The sequence below is a fragment of the Lutra lutra genome, chromosome 1 (genome assembly GCF_902655055.1).
Source record: "Lutra lutra chromosome 1, mLutLut1.2, whole genome shotgun sequence".
Lineage (NCBI taxonomy): Eukaryota > Metazoa > Chordata > Mammalia > Carnivora > Mustelidae > Lutra > Lutra lutra.
This window is the reverse complement of record NC_062278.1, coordinates 159,910,600-159,927,618: the sequence shown is the minus strand read 5'-3', so window position 1 is coordinate 159,927,618 and position 17,019 is coordinate 159,910,600. Positions and strand designations below refer to the sequence as shown.

General features: G+C 39.3%; 1 protein-coding gene across 5 annotated transcripts in view; it reads right to left on the bottom strand.

Annotated features, from left to right (window-relative positions):
• The window catches only part of FBXL2 (F-box and leucine rich repeat protein 2), a 152,795-nt gene extending 136,015 nt beyond the window's left edge, over positions 1–16,780 (bottom strand). For 4 of the 5 annotated variants that reach the window (XM_047741532.1, XM_047741542.1, XM_047741535.1 and 1 more), the window contains exon 1: positions 16,694–16,780. In XM_047741532.1, the coding sequence (XP_047597488.1) occupies positions 16,694–16,696 (3 nt within the window). In that variant the 5' untranslated portion in view covers positions 16,697–16,780. The remainder of the gene's footprint in view (positions 1–16,693) is intronic. The other variant, XM_047741565.1, reaches the window with a different exon arrangement.
• Positions 16,781–17,019: the final 239 nt, after the last annotated feature.

Sequence of the window (17,019 nt, the reverse complement as noted above, 5' to 3'; positions counted from 1 at the left end):
TACTTTCAGAACACAATGCTCTGAAGCTAGAACTCAATCACAAGGGGAAGGTTGGACAGAACTCAAATACATGGAGGCTAAAGAGCATCCTAATAAAAAATGAACGGGTCAACCAGGAAATTAAAGAACTGAAAAAATTCATGGACAAATGAAAATGAAAACACAACGGTTCAAAATCTGTGGGACACAGCAAAGGCACCTCTAAGAGGACTATATATGGCAATACAAGCCTTTTTCAAGAAACAAGAAAGGTCTCAAATACAAAATCTAACCCTACACCTAAAGAAGCTGGAGAAAGAACAGCAAATAAATCTGAAACCCAGCAGGAGAAGAGAAATAATAAAGATCAGAGCAGAAATCAATGAAATAGAAACCATAAAAACAGTAGAACAAATCAACAAAACTAGGATCTTGTTCTTTGAAAGAATTAATAAGATTGACAAACCCCTGGCCAGACTTATCAAAAAGAAAAGAGAAAGGACCCAAATTAATGAAATCATGAATGAAAGAGAAGAGATCGCAATCAACACCAAAGAAATACAAACAATTTTAAGAACATATTATGAGCTATACACCAACAAATTTGACAATCTGTAAGAAATGGATGCATTCCTAGAAACATATAAACTACCAAAACTAAACTAGAAAGAAATAGAAAACCTGAACAGACCCATAACCAGTAAGGCGATTGAAGCAGTCATCAAAAATCTCCCAAAAAACAAGGGCCCAGGGCCAGACGGCTTCCCAGGGGAACTCTACCAAACATTTAAAGAAGAATACCTATTCTCCTGAGACTGTTGCAAAAAATAGAAATGGAAGGAAAACTTCCAAACTCATCTATGAGGCCAGCAGTACCTTGATCCCAAAAACCAGACAAAGACCCCATAAAAAAAAAGAATTACAGACCAATATCCTTGGTGAACACAGATGCAAAAATGCTCACCAAAATACTAGCCAATAGAATCCAACAGTACATTAAAAGGATTATTCGCCATGACCAAGTGGGATTCATTCCAGGGCTTCAAGGTTGGTTCAACAACTGCAAATCAATCAATGTGAGACAATACATTAATAAAAGAAAGAACAAGAACCATATGATACTCTGAATAGGTGGTGAAAAAGCATTTGACAAAGTACAGCATCCTTTCTTGATCAAAATTCTTCAAAGTGTAGGGATAGAGGGCACATACCTCAACATCATCAAAGCCATCTCTGAAAAACCCACAGCGAATATCATTCTCAATGGAGAAAAACTGAGAGCTTTTAATGCTAAGGTGAGGAACATGGGCAGGGATGTCCATTATCACCACTGCTATTCAAACATAGTACTGGACATACATAGTACTTCAACATACTAGCCTCAGCAATCAGGCAACAAAAAGAAATTAAAGGCATCCAAATCAGCAACAAAGAAGTCACTATCACTCTTTGCAGATGATATGATACTTTATGTGGAAAACCCAAAAGACTCTACTCCAAATCTGCTAGAACTTGTATAGGAATTCAGTAAAGCGTCAGGATATAAAATCAATGCACAGAAATCAGTTGCATTTCTTTTTTTTTTTTTTAAAGACAGAGATCACAAGTAGGCAGAGAGAGAGGGGGAAGCAGGCTCCCTGCTGAGCAGAGAGCCCAAGCGGGACTCGATCCCAAGACCCCCGAGATCATGACCCGAGCCGAAGGCAGAGGCTTAACCCACTGAGCCACCCAGGCATCCCAGAAATCAGTTGCATTTCTCTACACCAACAAGACAGAAGAAAGAGAAATTAAGGAGTCGATCCCATTTACAAATGCACCCAAAACCATCAGATACCTAGGAGTAACCTAGATAAAGAGGCAAAGAATCTGGTCTCAGAAAACAATAAAGCACTCATGAAATTGAGGAAGACACAAAGAAATGGAAAAATGTTCCATGCTCCTGGATTGGGAAAAGAAATATTGTGAAAATGTCTATGTACCTAAAGCAATCTATATGTTTAATGCAATCCTTATCAAAATGCTATCAATTTTTTTCAAAGAAATGGAAGAAATAATCCTAAAATTATATGGAACCAGACGAGACCTCAAATAGAGGAATATAGAAAAAGAAAGCCAAAGTTGGTGGCATCACAATTCCAGACTTCAAGCTCCATTACAAACTGTGTCATCAAGACAGTATGGTACTGGCACAAAAACGACACATAAATCAGTGGAACACAATAGTAAGCCCAGAAATAGACCCTCAACTCCATGGTCAACTAATCTTCATTAAAGCAGAAAAGAATGTCCAATGGAAAAAAGGCAGCTTCTTCAACAAATGGCATTGGGAAAATTGGACAGCTGCATGCAGAAAAATGAAACTGGACCATTTCCTTACACCACACATGAAAATAGACTCAAAATGGACGAAGGACCTCAATGTGAGAAAGGAATCCATCAAAATCCTTGAGGAGAACACAGGCAGCAACCTCTTTGACCTCAGCCATGGCAAGTTTCTTCCTAGAAACATCACCAAAGGCAAGGGAAGCAAGGGCAAAAAAGAACTATTGGGACTTCATCAAGATCAAAAGCTTTTGCACAGCAAAGGCAACAGTCAACAAAACCAAAAAGACAACCGACACAATGGGAGAAGATATTTGCAAATGACATATCAGATAAAGAGCTAGTATCAAAAAATCTATAAAGAAGTTATCAAACTCAACACCCAAAGAACAAATAATCCAATCAGGAAATGGGCAGAGGACATGAACAGACATTTCTACAAAGAAGACATCCCAGATGGCCAACAGACACATGAAGACGTGCTCCACATCACTCGGCATCAGGGAAATACAAATCGATACCTCAATGAGATACCACCTCACACCAGTCAGAATGGCTAAAATTAACAAGTCAGGAATCGGCAGATGCTGGCGAGGATGCAGAGAAAGGGGAACCCTCCTCCAGTGTTGGTGGGAATGCAAGCTGGTGCAGCCACTCTGGAAACAGCATGGAGGTTCCTCAAAAAGCTGAAAATAGAGCTACCCTACGACCCAGCAATTGCACTACTGGGTATTTACCCTAAGATACAATGTAGTGATCCGAAGGGGCACGTTGCACCCAAATGTTTATAGCAGCAATGTCCACAATAGTCTAAACTATGGAAGAGCCTAGATATCCATCGACAGATGAATGGATAAAGAAGAGGTGGTCTATATATACAATGGAATACAATGCAACCATCAAAAGAAATGAAATCTTGCCATTTGCAATGACATGAATGGAACTAGAGAGTATTATGGTGGGCGAAATAAGTCAGAGAAAGATAATTATCGCACGATCTTCCTGATATGAGGAATTTGAGAGGCAATGTAATGGGTTTGGGGGTTAGGGAAGGAAAAAAATGAAACAAGATGGGATCGTGACGGAGACAAACCATAAGAGACTCTTAATCTCACAAAACAAACTGAGGGTTGCCTGGGGTGGTAGGGGGGGTAGGGAGAGGATGGTTGGGTTATGGACATTGGGGGAGGGTACAAGCTATGGTGAGTGCTGTGAATTGTGTAAGCCTGATGATTCACAAACATATACCCCTGAGGCTAATAATACATTATATGTTAATAAAATTTTTTTAAAAATCAGCAGGAAGTAACACCAGGAGTGCCAGAGAGCCATGGGAAATCAAGTCTCTGCTCTTAAAGAGCCTGCATGCTGTATCACTCATTCCAAGATCCAGCAGAGAAAGAGTAGTTTGAAAGGCATGTGGGTTATACACAAGGAGATTCACAGACTAATTTTAGAATCTTGCAGATCGCTGGGGGTGCAAGGGATCTGCAAGAGCTTTCTTTGGAGAGGGAATGCTGGTGGGTGTCACTTCTCTTGAATTCTTTCAGTCTAACTGGCCTTATACTTGTGGGAACCAGTTATGACACCCTCCAGTACCTTCTTAGTACCACCAGCCCCAACCTGAGTTCCTCTGTGCACCTAACTTAGCAAATGCCCCTTCAAAGCAGTTCTCACCCCACCACACACAGCAGGCAGCCCTGGCCAGGATCACCAATCCTACAAATAACTCCCACCTTGGGGAGACAGAGGAGCAAACCTTGTCCACCAGCACAACCACAGTAGCTACAGCCAGGCCCTCTCAGCCCACTGGGGGCAAGTTCTGTCCAAAATGCACCTCTAGCGTCACAACAAATCACTGCAGACAGCTGGGCAGTTCAGCCCTGTCCACCAGCATGCCTACAGCAGCTGTAGCTAAGCGACAATAGAAGGGCACATGCAGCCTACATAGAAGATACCCCCTGGAGTGCCTGGTTCTGGTGACCAGGAGAGACTGTGCTACTGGGTAACACAGGATGCCTTCTATATAAGGCCACCACTTTCAACACTGGGAGATATAGCTGACCCTTCCTAATACTAGAACAAACACTGATTCAGACAAAATGAGACAAAGGAATATGTTCTGAATAAAAGAACAAGACAAAATTCCAAAAAATTTGTAAGTAAATGAAGATAAGCAATATACCTGATAAAGAATTTAAAGTAATGGGCATTAATATACTCACTAGATTTGAGAGATGAGTTGATGAACCCAGTGAGAACTTCAACAAAGAGAAAACATATAAAGAACCAGTCAGAACTGAAAAATACAGTAACTGAAGTGAAAAATACAAGCAGATTAGGGGATACAGAAGAATAGATCAGCAACCTAAAAAGCAGGGGAGTGGAAAGCAACCAGATGAAACAGCAAAAAGAAAAAAGAACTTTAAAAATGAGGATAGTTTAAGGACCTCTGGGATTAACACTGAGTATGCTAAACATTCACATTTTAGAGTCCCAGAAGTAGATAGAGAAAGAACAGAAAACTTATTTGAAGAAATAATAGCTGAAAGCTTTCCTAACCTGGGAAGGAAAAAGGTACCAGTCGAAGGAAGCACAGAAAGCACCAACAAAATGAACCCAACATAGTCTGCACTAAATCGCATAATAATTAGAATGGTAAAATGAAAGATGATCTTCAAAGCAGCAAAAGAAAAGTAAACTGTTAAGTACAAGGGAAATCCCATAAAGCTACAAGATGATTTTTTTCAGCAGAAATTTTGCAAGCCAGAAGAAGTGGCATGAAATAGTCAAAGTGCTGAAAGCAAAAAGCCTACAACCAAGAATATTCTACCCAGCAAAGTTATCATTCAGAATTGGGGAGCGATAGAGTTTTCCAGAAAACAAAACTTAAAGTAATTCATCACACTAACCTGGCCTTACAAGAAGTGTTAAAGGGACTTTTTAAATGGAAAAGAGGGGCACCTGGGTGGCTCAGTGGGTTAAGCCTCTGCCTTCAGCTCAGGTCATGATCCCAGGGTCCTGGGATCAAGTCCCACAATCAGGCTCTCTACTAAGCAGGGAGCCTGCTTCCTCCTCTCTCTCTCTCTCTCTCTGCCTGCCTCTCTGCCTACTTGTGATCTCTTTCTGTTCAAATAAAATAAAATCTTAAAAAAAAATAAATAAATGGAAAAGAAAAGGCAGTAAGTAGAGGGAAGGAAAGGAAAAAAACTTCACTGATCAAAGCAAACTTACAGTAAAGGTAGAAGATTAATCACTTATAAAGCTAAAATGAGGATTAAAAGATAAAAGTATAAAATCAATTATATCTAAAAAATCAGTCAAGAGATCCACTAAATTAAAAAGATATACAATATAACATCATATACATAAAATGTGGAGGATTAATGTAGTGCTTATAGAATGTGTTCAAACTTAAACAACAGTTTACTTAATATAGACTGTTATATATATAAAATGTTTTACATGAACTTCATGGTAACCAAACCAAAAACCTATGAAACAAAAAATAAAGAAAAAAGAATCCAGCATAATACTAAAGAAAGTCATCAAACAAGGGAAGAGAGCAAGAGAAGAAAAGAACAAGAAACTAAAAAAACAACCAGAAATTAAGAAAATGGCAGTAAGTAATACCTATCAATAATCACTTAAAATGTAAACACACTAAATGCTCCATTCAAAAGACAGAAGAATGAATTGATTAAAAAAAATTTATATGCGGCCTAAAAGAGACTCACTACAAATCTAAAGATACGTACAGACTGAAAGTGAAGGGATGGGGAAAAAAATAGGCTGTGGAAGTGGAAGTAGAAAAAAAAGATGGGGTAGCAATACTGAGAGTAGACAAAACAGACCTTAAAACAGACTGTAATAAAAGGCCAAAAAAAGAGTATTGCTGCATAGTGATAAAGGGATCAAACCCAACAAGAGGATATATAAATTGTAAATAACTATGCACACAACACAGAGACATCTAAATATGTAAAGCAATTCTTAACTGACACAGAAAAAGACAGCAATACAATAATAACGGAAGCTTTAACATATCACTTGCATTACTGGGTAGATCATCCAGACAGAAAAATCAGTTAAGAAAAACAATGCCTTTGAATGACACATTAGGCAGGATGGACATAACAAATACTACAGAACATTCCATCAGAACAGCAGAATATACCTTCTTTTCAAGTGCACATGAGATATTTTTCAGGTTGCATTCCCATGTGAAGCCACAAAAAAAATTTCAATCAACTTAGGAGGACTGAAATCATATCAAGCATCCTTTCCAATCATAGTGGTATGAACTAGAAAAAAAATTGGAAAAAAAAACACATACTTTGAGGCTAAGCAACATGCTGCTAAATAATCCGTGGGTCAAAAAAGAAATCAGAGAGGAAATTAAAAATTCTAAAGAAAAATATAAATGGAAATGCAACAGTTCAAAATCTTAGAGATGCAGTAAAAGCAGTTTTAAGAGGACAGATTATATGATATAGGACTGACTGAAGAAATAAGAAAAATCTCCAAAAACAATCTAAACTTGTACCTAAAGGAACTAGAAAAAGAACACAGCCCAAAGTTAGAAGGAAGGAAATAATAAAGATCGAACAGAAATAAATGAGAGACAAAAGTAGAAAAAATAATCAATGAAACTAAGAGCTGATTCTTTGAAAAGCTAAATTTGGTAAACCTTTAATCAGAGACATCAATGAGAGAGAGAAGAAAAAAACATAAAAATGAAGGTAGAGAAGTTAGAACCCACACCTCACAAGTACAAATGATTATGAGAGACTACTACAAAAAATTACATGTCAAAAAACTTGACAACCTAGAAAAAATGCATAAATTTCTAGAAACATACAATCTTCCAAGACTAAATCAGGAATACAAAATATGAACAGACTGATTACCAGTAATGAAACTGAATCAATAACAAAACTCCCAACAAACCAAAGTCCAAGACCAGATGGTTTCCCAGGTAAATTCTACCAAACATTTAAAGAAGAGTTACTACCTATCTTTCTCAAACCATTTCAAAAAGCAGGAGGCAAAGGAATGCCTCTAATTCATTCTACAAGGTCAGTATTACACTGATACCAAAACCAAAAATACAGTAACAAAAAAGAAAATCAAAGATCAATATCTCTGATGAACACAGATGCAATAATCCTCAACAAAATATTGCAAACTAAATTAAAAAATACATCAGAAGAATCATACACCACAGTCAAGTAGGATTTATTCTAGAGATGCAAGGGTGGTTCTACATCTGGAAATCAATGTGAAACAGCACATTAACAAAACAAAGCATAAAAATCATATGATCATCTCCATACAGGAAGAGCATGTGACAAAAATTTGACATCAACTCATGAGAAAAACTCTCAACAAAGTTTAGAGGCAACATAAACGTAACAAAGATCATATATGACACACCCAGAGCTAACATCTTAATAGTGAAAAGCTGAAACCTTTTCCTCTAAGATCAGAAACAAGAAAGAAATGTCTATTCTCACCACATTTATTCAAAATAGTACTGGAAGTCCTAGCCACAGCCCTCAGACAAGAAAAATAAAAACATCCAAACTGGAAAGGAAGAAGTACAACTGTCTCTATTTGTAGATGACATTATACTATTTATAGAAAATCCTAAAGACTCCACCAAACACTATTAGAGTAAATTAATTTGGTAAAGTTTCAATTCAGTAAAGGATCCAAATCAATAGAGGAATCAGTTGCATTTCTATACATTAATAACAAACAAAAGGAAGTTAAGAAAACAATCCCATTTACAATTACATCAAAAATAATAAGATACCTAGGAATAAATTTACCAAGGAGGTTAAAGACCTGTATTCTGAAAACTGTAAGACAGTTGTGAAAGAAATTGAAGATGACAAAAGTAAATGGAAAAATATACCATGCTTCATGGACTGGAAGAATTACTATTCTAAAATGTCCACATTACCCAAAGCAATCTACAGATTCAGTGCCATACCTATCAAAATACTGGTAATACTTTTCACAGAGCTAGAGCAAAGAATCCCAAAATTAATGTGGACCACAAAAGCCTCCAAAGAGCCAAAGTAATCTTGAGAAAGAAGAACAAAGTTGTAGGTATTATAATCCCAGATTTCAAACTACACTACAAAGATAGCATAATCAAAACAGCATGGTATTGGCATAAAAACAAACACATAGATCAACAGGATAGACTAGAGAGCATAGAAACAAACTCATGCATACCTGATCAATTAATCTATGACAAACAGAGAATATACAGTGGTGACAGAACAGTCTTCAATAAGTGGTGTTGCTAAAACTGGACAGCCACATGCAAAAGAATGAATCTGGACCACTATCTTACACCATTCACAAAACTAAAAATGAATTAAAGAGTGAAAGTGAGACCTGAAACCGGAACACTCCTACAAGAAAACACAGGCAGTTAGCTCCTTGACAATAGCTTGGAGACAGTTTTTTGGGTTGACACCAAAACAAAGGCAACAAATGCAAAAGTAAACAGTGGAACTGTATCAAACTATTTAAAAAAAAAAAACTGTTGCACACCAAAGGACACCTTCACAAAAATGAACCTACTGTATAGGAGAAAATATTTGCAAATCTTTATCTGGTAAGTGGTTAAGGGCTAAAATATACAATGAACTCATACAACTCTGTAGCCCCCCCCCAAAAAAATCTAATTTAAAAAATGGGCAGATCTAAACAAACATTCTTCCAAAGAAGACACACAGATGGCCAACTTGTACAAAGGCAATCAACATCATTAATCATTAGGGAATACAAATTAAATCCAGAATGAGATCACCTCACCTGTCACAATGGCTATTATTAAAAAGATAAGGAGTAACAAGTGTTGGCAAGGATGTGGAGAAAAGGGAATCTTGCACACTGTTGGTGGAAATGTAAACTGGTGCAGCCACTGTAGAAAACAATCTGGAGGTCCTCAAAAAGTTCAAAATAGAACCACCCTATGATCCAGATTTACTTCTGGGTATTTATCTGAAGAAAAGGTAAACAACCTGAAAAGATAACTGTACCCCCATGTTCACTGCAGCATTATTTACAATAGCCCAGATATAGAAAACCTAAGTGACAACGGATGGATGAATGGATAAGAAAATGTGGTATATATATGTATTATACAATATAATAAATACCATTATGCAATATAATACAAATATTATTCAGCATAAAAAGGAGGAAATCTTGCCATTTGCAACAACATGGATCTAGAGGGTATAAATCCTATTTATGCTAAGTGAAATAATTCACATAGAGAAAAACAAATATCCTATGATCTCATATATATATGGAATTTAAATAAAACACACACACCTGATAGATATAGAGAACAGACTGTGGTTCCCAGGGGTGGGGAGGGGGCAAAGTGGGTGAAAGTGGTCAAAAGGTACAAACCTCCCTCTCCCACTCCCCCTGCTTATGTTCCCTCTCTCACTGTATCTCTCTCTCTGTCAAATAAATAAATATTTTTTAAAATAAAAAAAAAGAAAATAAATAAGTCACAGGGATGTAAGTACGACATGATGACTACAATAATACTGTATGGCATATATTTGAAAGTTGCTAAGAGAGTAGATTTTAAAAGTTCTCTTCACAAGAAAAAATTTTTTTTCAAGATTAACTTATTTGTGAGAGAGGAAGAGAGAGAACACAAGCAGGGGGAGAAGATGACTCCCTACCCAGAAAGGAGCCCGATCTGGGACTTGATCCCAGGACCCTGGGATCATGACCCGAGCTGAATGCAGATGCTCAACAGACTAAGCCACCCAGGTGTCCCAAGAAAAAAAATTTTTAACTTATATGGCAATGGATATTAACTGTGCCTACTGTGGTAATTGTTTCTCAGTATATACAAATACTGAATCATTATGTTATACATCTGAAACTAACATTGTTTTATGTCAATGATACTTGAATTTAAAAAACCCAGTTAATTTACCTCCACAAAGGGCAGCTCCTTCTTTAATTAGGTTATGGTAGAGATGGGGAGGTAAAGGGAACTAAATCCTTTTAATCTATGGTTGAGCTGGGTTTGAGATTTTTTTATTTTATTTATTTATTTATTTATTTGTTTGTTTTTAGCATTTATTAGATTCAGTTTAAGAATGGCTTAAAAACATTTAGGGTGAGATGAGAACTTAACCTTCAGGAGAAGTCAGGATCTGAGCAGTGGTGAAACTTCACACATCTCTGAGCTGTACAACTCAGTTGCTTGCTTTTGAACTCAAGAGATTTTTCCCTATTTTTGCATTCTTGCTGCCAGCTGGGAGCTGTCTTTGCTCTGCACAAAGCACCCTTCACTGTCTGTGCCTTAAGATCTGTCTGTCTCTCTCTACCCTGTGCTCTGATTCCACCTTCTGAGAGGCTGTTGCCTTGTTCTCAGTGAAAACCTGGATAGTCACAGAGGGATATTGGTCAGCTCTCCCGCCACGCCCCGGCCTGTGGTAACCCTGCTTTATACTTGGTAAAAGTCCCTAGTGCCTCAGAGAGATTTGTATTAACTCTCCAGTCCTCCCTCCATTCTTTAACAGAGTCCACCCATCTCGGGATCATTCTTAGCTCTCTTTCCCTGACCCCAGCCTCCAGCATACTATATTCTTTTTTTTTTTTTAAGATTTTATTTATTTATTTGACAGAGAGAGATCACAAGTAGACGGAGAGGCAGGCAGGAGAGAGAGAGAGAGAGGGAAGCAGGCTCTCTGCTGAGCAGAGAGCCCAATGCGGGACTCGATCCCAGGACCCTGAGATCATGACCTGAGCTGAAGGCAGCGGCTTAACCCACTGAACCACCCAGGCGCCCCAGCATACTATATTCTTAAACTCAGTGAAGGTCCATGGGAAAGGGGCGGCAGGTGGGTGAAGCCCTACTCTGTGGCTGGGGCTCTTCAAAATTCCAAATTGTCACTCCAGCCCACATGCAGTCAATGAAGGTTTGGCTGGTTTCTCTTCACTGGTTTGTAGAAGATTCTTCTTCCTCCTGCTGTCCCACCATAAATGGAAGTATCTATGTGTCTCCTTTTTTTCTGGGAAGGCTCATTATGTTCTGGATTTTTAATTTATTTAGATGTCTTTGTGTCCTCAGCTCTCTGGTGATTTTTTAGAGAACTACCATTTTCTAGCTTCCTCACCTTTCTCATTATTACAGTGCAAACAACGTCTAACTTTTGCAACTTGCGACATCCTCACAGAAAGTAGGAGTCTTTCTCACCCCTTTCGATGACGAAAACAGACCTGGAGCAGATAAATAACTTGCAAAGGTTTAAAACTTAAAGAAACAACTGTAATTTAAACTTATATTTCCTGACTCCAAGTCTAGAAGTTCTTTGCATGCACAAAGGAGTTCTTTATACTGCACAACAGTAGTAAAAAGGCGATTTGTCTGAGTCATTTACCCTTTCAGTATTTCTAGTTTGTAAATTGAAGGGACCTGTGCAACAGAAACTCAGAAGTCTCCTTCAAATCTAGTACTTCAAGATACAATTAAGTCTGTGTTTTTAAAATATATACCATCACAGTTTCTGAAAGACTAATTGTGTCTTTAGATTTTACATGTCTAATGAATGTCACAAATTCATCAAGTCCCAAACTAACTCCTGTTTTCTTTATCCATACCCTAAATTTACTCCTCCCCTGGTCCTTCATCTTAGTAGATGACAACTCCTTCCTATCCCTCAGGCTTAAGTCATGGAAATCATCCTTGCCTTTCTTCTCTATTTCACAACAAATCCATCAACGATCCTATGGATTTCTGTAATAATGTCTATCTAGTGTCCTCTGTTTTTGTCCTTCCTCCCCCTCACTCATACCCTAAATGTATTTTCCACAGAGCAGACAGAATGGTCCTTTTAAAAGTTGTATTATGTCATTCTTCTTAACCCTGCCAATCGCTTCCCCCTTCCACAAAAGGAAAGACAAAGTTCTTCAAATGGCTTATAAATCCTATGTGATTTGGCCTAACTACTTTGATCTTACCTCCTACTATGCACCCGTCTTACAACACTCCAGCCATACTGATTTACTTGCAGTTCCTCCAACACACCTGGGATGATCTCGCCTCAGGACCTTTGCATTTGGTTCCTCTCATAAAATGGCCTACTCCAGGCATTCCCATGAGATAGACTCTGCTCAAATGTCATCTTATCAGAGAGGCCTTCCATTACACTCTATATAAAAAGCAACTCCTCCCTCCTTCTCATCCACTCTCTCATCCGCCCTAAAAACTTCCTTTCTCTCTCACTCAGCTTTAGTTTTCTCCAAAGCAACTTTCACCAACCTTATCTGTATGTTTATTATGTCTTCCTGCCACCCCAACGTAAGCTCCCTGAGAGCAGAGCCTGCCTGTGTCATTGCTGGACACCCACTGCCTACAACAGTGACTGGCACCCAGTAGCCCACAACAAACATTTGCTGGATAGAAAACACACAGAACAGAAAATTTAATGGAAAGACAATTATAGGGGCAGCACTGAAAACTCAAAAGGCTGGGTTTGAACCTCAATTCTGACTCCACACAATTTTCCCAAAAACTGCCCTATTCTGCTTTCTTACAACCCTCTCATAGCCACCCCTGTGCTGAAGGTGGTAGTAGTCGAGGGTAGAGGTTAGAGGTGAGAGACACAAAATGTGGCAGGGAAGGCAAAAGTAAAAGTGTAGCCCAACCCACGGCTGGCCATATTTGAGCTTTGGTTGTCTGCCCTCTTAAGGCAGGGGAAGGAGGGTAGCCAAGTAATCCCACAGGATGTCATTAAACAACATCGTAATAGAGAGTTTGTGGGGCACCTGGGTGGCTCAGTAGTTAAAGCATCTGCCTTTGGCTCAGGTCATGATCCCAGGGTCCTGGGATCGAGTGGCAAGCCTGCTTCTCCTTCTGCCACTCCCACTGCTTGTGTTCCCTCTCTCATTCTGTTTCTGTCAAATAAGTAAATAATCTTAAAAAAAAAAAAATAGAGTTTGTCATAAAATAAAAAAGAGCTTGCTGGCTCAGGCCAATAAAACACGAAGACCTTAATCTTGGCAAAGTACATTCATGCTAGACACTGGGAACAATCTTTAGTTTGGAAAGAGGCCAAGGTATAATGGTTAAGATGCCAGACTTTAGAGACATACTGGTTGACTTCAAATCCAGGCTCTGCCACTCACTTACATGGCCTTGGACAAATTACCTCATCAATCTGGGTCTGCTAAATGGGCATAATAATGTCAATCTCAGAGGGATGTGGAAGGATTAAATGAGATAAATGTGAAGTGATCAGCCTAAACTGGACAATGTCAAAGGGCTCTATAAAAAAGTTATTGTTACAGTTCTAAAAATTACGCTTCATCCCCAGCGCAGTGCAGACCAAAGGGAGACCAATATTACTAATAGAAGGAAAATGTATTCTTTTTATGATCTTTTGACATAGATCTCATTCTATAAGCATATTAGCTCTCTAAACTATCCATGTGACAAGAGACCAAAACTGTCTGTAAACCTTGGTATATTTTATTGCAAAGCTCCCCCTGCCTTGTGCTTCCCAACACCTCTGAGAAGTCGTAACCACAGATAAACACAGAAAGAGAAGTACCGAAATAGCCAGAAAGTCCAAGTGAACAAGTTAAATGGGAAAAAGAGTAATGATACAATGTTATACTTCCGGAAAAAAAAACATCTGCCTTATAAGCTAAAGTATTAGGCAACAGCAAAAATATGACAAAAGGTATCCCAATGTATATTCTGATCCATATGAATCAAACTGGTGTCTTCTGGAAACCATTTTAGAATATACAACTGAAATATATGTTAAAATTACTATCAGGAAAAATCTCAGACAATAGAATTTTATTTTTTAAAATATATTCATCCTCCAACTCTAAATGGCTTTATGTAAAACACTGGTCTTTGTGATTCACAAAAAGTATGTGTCAATCCCTGAAAGCAAAGTGAAATGATAGGAGAAACTTTCAATGCTATTACAGCCATGAGTATGAACCCCAATTCAACAATCTGTCTTTATTAATTTCTCTTCATCTTTGTGAAAAAGGGGAGGGAAAAGTAAGAGGAGAGAAGACTAGGCATGACTACCCTGCTCTGTAGCATCTAGCTTAGGGCCAGGAATAAATACAAGTATTGTTAAGTGCTCAAAAATATTAAAATCCAAATAGGAAACAAATTTCCTAACATATACCTGGCATAAATATTGGGGGAACATAACACTGATGCACTATATATTATAGTATAATCTAGTGTTTCCATAAGCAGGTTCTGAAACAATCTGCCTGGTTTTGAAATCTCCCTTAATTTATCAGCTGGGTGACTTGGGCAAGTTACTCTTCTGCACCTCGATTTCCTCATCTCTAAAATGGGGAAATGGTATCTTCTTCATAGGGTTGCTGTGATGGTTAAATAAGATACATGAGGTGCATAGAAAAATATCTCACTTAGAATGTACATAATAAATGCCAGCTGTCATTATAGAACAGAAATTAGTGGCTTAATTGAAGAAATTTTCATTGATAGTTAAGCAGAGTTCCAAATTTATGTGCAAAGTTATTCATATCAACTGCTAAAGTTGTATGCTTAGATTCAAGCATTCAATGAACAGTGATGTTACTGAATACAGTTCTGGGGATTACATAGGCAGCTTCCTCATTCCCCCTCCTATACAACTAACCATTCCCCACTCTTGCTGGAGCCCAGGCATCAGTTCATCATAAATTAGATCCCTTCCATGAATGAAATTCTTAATGCTTAAAAACAGATAAAAAGCAAAAAAAGTTTGTAAGTTTAGCAAACCAACCACTAGTACACAAGTATAGTAGAATGCTTTTAAAGTAAGTAAAACTCTAAAATGCACAATAGTGAATCAAGGTGGACTGTGGGTCAGGATGGAAGGAGAGAAGAAAAAGAAAAATGGGCAACAGGAGGAATAGAAGACTTCAGAGACCTATGAAAATTTAAATCCGGAATATTCTTCCTTTCTCTTTGCTATAATTGTAAGAGCTTTTCTCACATATAACATATAACATTTTGCAATATTTACAACACTCAGATTTTTGTAAATTCATTTTCCAAAACTCTTGTGAGGCTCCATTAATTTGTCACTTAAACCAATTCAGAATTAAAAAGAAACATACACAAAATAAAGACCACATTTCTGTTATTTGTGGGTAATTTTCCCCCCACTACTATCAAAAGGCCACACATCTGGCAGTTGTTTTTTCAGAGCCAATGATAGATACAGACCAGCCACCTTCTCTTCCCATCATGCCTCCCCCTAGTTATAAAAAAAGAAAAGAGAAGAAAAGTCTGCCAGGGTTCCAAATGGTAGGTTTTCTCTCCAGGCCAATTGACACTTGGGGAGACCCCCCACCTTCTCAGCTTATTAGCACTTCACTGTAGAAAAAGAGTAAATCTACACTAGTGATTTTTTAAAAAGAACTGTTTCTTAAAGCCAGGCATTTCTTTATAATCCGCCCCAAACCCCTCTCAAATATTCTAGATCAAAGGTGTGTCCCCAACAGAGTCCAGCTCCTCTCTTCTTTTACACCCTTTGGAGGCCTCCCGAGAAATCACACCTTTGGTCAGCAATCCATGAATCCTGTCTAGTCAAGCCAACACTTCAGCTGAGTCTTCAAGTCAGGTGTTAAAAACGAGCTTAATGGGGGCCAGGTGGTATGCCCACTCGCTCTCAAGTTTTTTCAAAAAAGTAGTGATTAAGACGTTTACAATGTACTAATTACTAATTAAATCCCTTAAAGGGCTGTGCACAGGGAAAACCTCCAGTTTAGTGCCCCCATTTTTTTGAAGAGGAGAAGGGAAAATCCAAATTACATATTTAAATTCCACCACACGCTAAAAATCCTGTCAATGATGAATTTTAAAGAAATACCTACTATGTATTGTATTATTTATATATAATTGCGTAGAAAAAAGGTAGCACACAGACTGCAAAATAGTGTTAATACAAATATATGATACATAGATCCCCTCTCAAAAAACAAAACAAACAAACAAAAAAAAACAAAAAACAAAAAATCACCACACCCTCTGGGTGGCTTCCCAGGCTCGCCGGGACCAAAAAGCGTCACGCTGTCCCGCGGCCCACAGGGGTCCCAGCGGAGGCCCAGACCTTCAACGCAGAGAAGGCTACGTCGCCGGCGCCCCAGGGCAGGGCGGGCGCTCCGGGTCCCCCGGGGCTCCCCCTCCCCCGGGCCCGCCCAGTCCTGCCCTGCCCCGCAGTCCCGCAGGCCGCAGCCCGGCCTCTCCGCGACCCCGGCGCCGCCCGCCGGAACGAGCAGGGGCCGCGCGGGGGTTCGGCCCGGGCGGGGAAGGGCGGGGCGGCCCAACCCGCTGGGGCCCCAGACTCACCATGGCCGAAGAGCTGCGAGCGCGCCCACAGCCCGAAGTCACAAGCCGCCGGCAACGCCCGTTGTCATGGTGACGCCAGCTGGGCGCCCCGCCCCGTTCCCAAGGTGGGCTCGGAGACGGCCATTGGCGGCTGTCGAGCACGTGATGTGCAGGGCGGTGCCATTGGACCGCCCCCACGCCCCCCTCCCATCCTTGCCTCTGCTCCTGGGCGGGGCCTCAAGACCTCGTACACTCTGCATCTGGACCATCATCAGCCTGATCACCTTGACATCCCTCACCTGACAGATACCCCCCGCCGCAGGCTGCCCAGATGGAAGAGACCTTTG